Consider the following 6,000-nt stretch of genomic DNA (forward strand, 5'->3'; position numbering starts at 1 on the left):
CCATTATGTATTTGCTGGATACTGTATGTTTATCTTACACTATCTGGTGCCTTGCAGTACCACCAGGGAGTATATTTAAACTCAGTTGGAATCAAGCCCCTCATGAGTCAGAGGTGCCTTATTATAAGACTCACAGCTGATCTGCATCGTGCTGAGGCAGCTCGACCTTTCAAGTTACATCACTCAGGTAAAACATGCAATTCTTCTGTATCAGTTTTAAACCCGCTTCATGCTATGAGTATTAATTGGCTCTTAATAACAGATACCTCTCAAAGGGAAATGGCATAATTTCCTCCTCTAAACTGTAGAATGGCAGGGTGAAATTTTTCAAACTGTTGGTTGGAGCAGCCAAAAGCTTTCTCAGTAAATGACTATGTCAAAGAGGCTGACGTGTGGCTAATGTGGTTTGGCGTAGCAAGCCGTCCCAGCACTCACACATTTGTTCCACAAATTAATGTAGTGTATAGAAAGATGTGTATGATTTTAGTGACCAACCCCCCAGTCACTGCAGTGAAGTAGCATTTACTGCCTTGTACCTGTGTGAAACAGTCATGTCACAGTTCATAAAATATATCTCCACAAGTAGCACATAAGCATCTGTATGAGGCAACAGGGCAGCCTAGCAGTTAAGCAGACATGTCCTTCAGTCAGAGGGCACACAGCTTGCCTGCTGGAGAAAGTAACAGAAACATAGCCTGGTGCACACTGATCTCTGCAAGTAGGCAGGTGTCAGGTAAAAAGGACTTTTCCCATTTGGAACAAGGAAATAGCAGTGATCTATCTATCCATAATGATATCTTGATGACCAAAGTGTCCACTACAGACTTTCCTCTGCCCACGTTTTTGCCAGCCTGCTGTAAATCATCACTGGTTACGTCCCTGCATGCGCAGTACAGCCCCACATCGTCCTTGTCAGCTTTGATGTTGAGCCTATCCAGATAACATTCAGGTCAAGTCCAAGTTACTGGACAGCACATTTCTTTGCAGAGCAGCAAGCATTCTGAAGCTGGGGCAGCATTAGTTGCCCATTTCAACCTACTTCAAGGTACAAACGCCAAAATATTTCACATACAGCAACAACATCAAACAAGTAGGTCAAGGAAATATTCATCTTATTACCTCTTATCTGTCAGTCAGTCACATATTAGGCGAGGAAACAGGGTTAACAGGCTTATAATAACGCACCAGATGAAGCAAATCGGCTGATGTTAAATCCAAAGGAGAGTAAGGAGGAGGTATAGTGGAACACCCCACGCTAATCGTGTGAAAAGGTCGTCTGCATGCTGTTAATATGAATTGTTTTCAGCGCGTCTGCTGAGCCAACACCGAGCGGTCCGCCTCTCTGTGGTGCGCCCTGTTGGGAGGAACAGCGCCGGGGTTTAGCAGACACAGCATAACATCTAAGAAAAAACGAAGGCGAAATCCTACCTGATGTCTGTCACTCGTTAATGCATGCGAGCTGCCTAGGATAAGCGACACACACCGCGAACGGGCCAGCTCTGCCTGCCTGCCTCCTCCAAGGCACCAAGCCCCTCCTCGTTTATCTTACAGTGGAGAGAGATGGGGAAAAGCAGAAAAGCAAAAAAACCACCACATATCTAGTCGACGAGAAAAGGAAGCGGCGTCACGCTCACTCATGATGTCAAATCATTAGGATGTTCAGGATCAGGACAGATTTAAGACTAGCTTTTGACTTGGATGGGGAACCCTGATAGATCAAATAGACATGAGAAAGATGAAGGCAGGAAACATTTGAATGACTTCTCTCTTATTTTGAAAATGTGCAGTGAAATACACCTGCCTAAAGCGTGTCAGGGAGCCAACCATCAGTGGGGGTCAGGTTTAATCGCAGTGCTTTCCCCCACTTTGGCTCCAGATCGATGGCACATGGGGGGGTGCCCTGTCTACAGATGACTATAACACACCAGCGGTGCATTTCAAACAAATGCCATCTGGAAAACTGTATGTAAATTAATACATGGCTGTTGTGGAGGGTTTTTTCAAGTTTAATTTTTATTCACAAACCACGCGACCTAATCTAATTTAGCATTTCAGATATCATTTTGGTCGGATATTCGGTCTTGTAATTCTGTGTAATAATAAGAGTATATTTTATGTCCCCTAAGCCTAACACAACCCTCTCAGTTTTGTCATTCCAGTGGGTGTTTCTGTTGGTTTCTAAACATATACTGCCCCCTAATGGAGCTAAGCAACCACCCATGCAAAATGAAGACAGTGCAGGATGCTGTCAATCATGTTTGATCTGTTGCCACATGTATGTCATGTATGTAACAAATATAAAAGGCTTGATCATCTGTTTCCCTGAGTCTATGGGTACTCAAAATATTTTGCTTGATTCCCACTTCCTTTATTCTGAAACTCAGAAAATGCTGAGCTAGTTCCTTACATCTGCTGTTGGTGACAAGGCAGACAACACTGGACTTTGAAAATTAAACTGATTGTTACATGATGTATTAAATTTGGTAAAACTGTATTTATGATTCTGACATGTGCATGTATCACTCTTTTTCTGTCTGTGTACTATTGTCACGCACCATCTTTAAAACTGATCCCAAATTCATCATATTGGTGCACTTTGATTTGTTCAAGAGTTCAAGAGGTTTAAGAGCTGCACTGACCTGAACATTGTGACAAACAGTTCTGAGAAGTACCCTATTTAGGACACTTTCCCGGTACATTGTTAGCACTGACATCATTCTGTCCTTTAGTGCCTGGAAACACATGGTAGCCAAGTTTCTCCACTTGACCCTTGTCCTGTGTAAAGTGGGGCTTTTTAACAGGATCCCTCCACTTTCCCTTACCACTTTTCAAGAGTGAAGAAAAGCCAAAAATCAAAACAACCAAAACAACTGACCTTGTTGCAGTCAAACATACCAAACCAGGCAGGTTTGTGTTTTGTCAGATGTACTGTTTAAGTATGTGTTGAAAAACAAAAACAAGCAATTGCAGAAACTGCCAGATTATAGGTGTCCAATGCAAGACTATCAAAATTACGCCTTGTGTCGTGTCCCACCACAAGAGGGCAGCACTGACATGTCAGTGTTTCACTAAAGATCGGAGACCTAAGCTGCTGTTTTTAACACAGATGTTTACTTTTCATAAAGTATATCTCTGTTGTGCCCTACAGGCACTGCAGTTCTTCAGTAATGACAGCCTGCTGGTTGAAGAAGTTAGGTGTATACACTCAATTTAGCAGCTCATTTAATAGTTCCTTCAGGCTAAGCTGTCATTATAAATATTGCACATATTATTGTTATGTATTCATTATTACAACTGGCAGCCATCTTTATGGAACATTTGTATTTCACAGCAACTCAGTTATTTATTACTGCATCTATCTATCTATCTATCTATCTATCTATCTATCTATCTATCTATCTATCTATCTATCTATCTATTTACGATGTGTATTATTTATTTGAAAACTAAATGTGATATAGCATCAGTCAGGTACTGGAATAAGCAGATAGAATACACCACATTTATATCAGTATCTCAAGGGCTTCAGTAGCACGTTATTAACCATATTTTCAGTGAAACACCTTTTAAAGAGAGACCTGCCCGACCCTTATAGTGGTGCTTCTAAACTAAAACTTTTCCAGCTTTGCCTGTGCAATGTTTTCCACTTAAGGTTAATGGCACTTCATGTGTTCTAAAATAGTTCAGAATGATTACAGTATCTTATCGGGTCACCTCGTTTATCTTCACAGAACAAGGTCAAACACACCATCTAATTTAAGTGAATGGAAAAGCAAACGTGAAGTGAAAGCCTGTTTGTTTAGATACAGTTTCAAAGTAGTAACTTTATCTTGCTAAACAATACAGAGGCTACTACAGGGGCACTGAACTCTGTTTTGGTTTGGATAGTTCCATGGGAACCAGTGGCAAGAGACAGAGAGAGAGAGAGAGAGAAGCTCTACAGGGGGGCGGGTGTTCGAGTCATTGGTTTCCTGCTTCACTTAAACTGCCTGCATTTCCCAAACAGCCACAGACAAGAGCAAACCTCCATCTACTGTCTGCTGTCACAGCCTGAACAATTAGCTGGAGCTATCAGTTTGTCCTGTTTTTGGACAACTTTGAGTTTTATCCATATCATCAGAACACAAGGTAAGAAAACCTTCCTACAAAGTAAATCATTGTAAATATTATGACACAATTTTCTTTAACTGTTGTAGACTTTCTGATGTTTCTCAAACATCTGAGTTGCAGTGATAGTGGCATTACTCATTCGGCAGAACTTGTAGTACACTGGAATTGTTTGCACTGTATGTGTGTTTCAAATTAGATAAAAATGCATTGGCCTTCAGGTACATTGCTTTGTTTTAACAGAGTTTTTACTGTATATTTCTGTCAAAGGATCCATGTGGGTGGTGGAGAAGATCCGTGTGTCTGTGGAGAGATCTAACCTCTCTAACTCAGCAGCAGAACTCAGCTTTAAAATTGGTGACGTCATGTTTGGAGAAAAAGCAGACAAAGCCAAAAGGATTTCTCTCTGTCCTAATGTCATCACCCCTGACAACATCCCAGAGTTCTGCATCCCCCCAACAATCCCATCCCTGCAAGAGCTGAAGAATACGGAGCAGAGTCGAGTCGCTGCTAGCGTTATCAAAGCGTTGCCATGTGAGAGGGCTTGCCCTGTAGAAAAAGTGACACACCATGAGCCTTTCAACCGACACATTATCCAGGTGGAGAGTGTAGATGAGAGCCCCTATGATGGCTGCAGTGATGAGGAGACCACCAACGCGGATCCCCAAAGCCAGGCTGCCTTGTCCCTTCCACACCTGGCCAAAGCTCAGACCTGCTATGGTTTTTGCACCTTACTGGAGAGCCCCCACACCAGGAGGAAGGAGTCACTCTTCCACTCTGATCCTGGCTGCTCTCCGCTGCTGCTTTCCAGGAGTCGATCCAGCACGTGCTCCAAAGTTTTCCCCTCCACCTCACCCTCCTCTTGCCCTTCCTCATTCAGCCTTAACACTCTGACCTCCAAGCTTTCCCTAGGGAGCTACACCCTGAACGGGCAGGCAACACCAGATAGCGATACGACTTCTTCTACTGAATCCTCTCCTTTCAACTCGCCACTGCTGACCAGGTGCCCTGCCAAACCTTCCCTCTTCAAAGCACTGAGCCATGAACTGCTGTTTTCGAGGAGCATGAGGAAGACAGTAGTGTCCAGGAACAATTCCCTGTCCACAGATGAAGGCAGCTCCACAGATAACAGCCCCAGCGTCATGAGGAGGTCATCAGAAGGGTTAGCTGAATGCCTGCCCAGCAGCTACAGCCTGGTACCACCCAACATCTTTCCCGTGGACTTTATTCTACACAGAGAGAGGGTAATGAAGGAAATAATGGTACCCAAGCTTGAGACTCTCAGCAGAGTACTGTGCAGATAACCAAAGACTACGGGTTCGACTGATCAGCGCTGAGGGCCTCTATCCTCTCTCTGTGGACCCCAAGATTATCAACTGCAGCGTCAGCCTCTCTCTGGTTCCCGGAAAAGTCCATAAGCAACGTAGCACAGTCATCAAAAAAAGCCGCAATCCAATCTTCAATGAGGATTTCTTCTTTGATGGTATCTCAGAGGAAGACCTCAGCCAGTGGTCTCTTCGCTTCAAAGTGGTGAACAAAATGTCCACCCTGAAAAGAGACTATCTCTTGGGCGACTGTGATTTGCCTCTTTCTAGCATTGTAACATTATAAGCCTATGTACTTCCTTAACTGCTTATTTTTGAATTATTTATGTTCATTTTTGTACTGTAAAAACATTTTATAATGATTAAATTATGGAAGACACTAAGGTTGTTTGTCTTTAATACATTTCCGAATTCATTTCCCAAGATGAAGTTAAAAGTTTACAAAACAGTTTATCCTTACTTTAAAGTTAGTTATAAACAAACACAAACATGTTACAGCATTCATTTACAGCCTGTTTGCTCCTTGATGTGTTAATGTGGATATACTGTAGCATTAGCAGGTGTGAGA

At 42.8% G+C, this 6,000-nt stretch overlaps 2 protein-coding genes across 2 annotated transcripts in view; one reads left to right on the plus strand and one right to left on the minus strand.

The window, feature by feature from the left end:
- Positions 1-1,636, minus strand: part of LOC109966589 (talin-2-like) — a 60,928-nt gene extending 59,292 nt beyond the window's left edge. The window contains exons 1-2 of the mRNA XM_020611529.1: positions 1,429-1,636; positions 1,120-1,354 (exon numbers count right to left, since the gene is read on the minus strand). The gene's annotated coding sequence lies outside the window, so the exon portion shown is untranslated. The remainder of the gene's footprint in view (positions 1-1,119; positions 1,355-1,428) is intronic.
- Positions 969-5,736, plus strand: c2cd4a (C2 calcium dependent domain containing 4A). Its single transcript, XM_020611541.1, is given in 4 exon segments — positions 969-1,045; positions 4,007-4,128; positions 4,378-5,374; positions 5,376-5,736. Coding segments are annotated over 2 exon segments (1,335 nt in total). The 5' UTR covers positions 969-1,045; positions 4,007-4,128; positions 4,378-4,382; the 3' UTR covers positions 5,719-5,736.
- The last annotated feature ends 264 nt before the right edge of the window (positions 5,737-6,000 follow it).

This window comes from Monopterus albus, unplaced genomic scaffold (genome assembly GCF_001952655.1).
Source record: "Monopterus albus unplaced genomic scaffold, M_albus_1.0 scaffold5.1, whole genome shotgun sequence".
In the NCBI taxonomy this organism is placed as follows: Eukaryota; Metazoa; Chordata; class Actinopteri; order Synbranchiformes; family Synbranchidae; genus Monopterus; species Monopterus albus.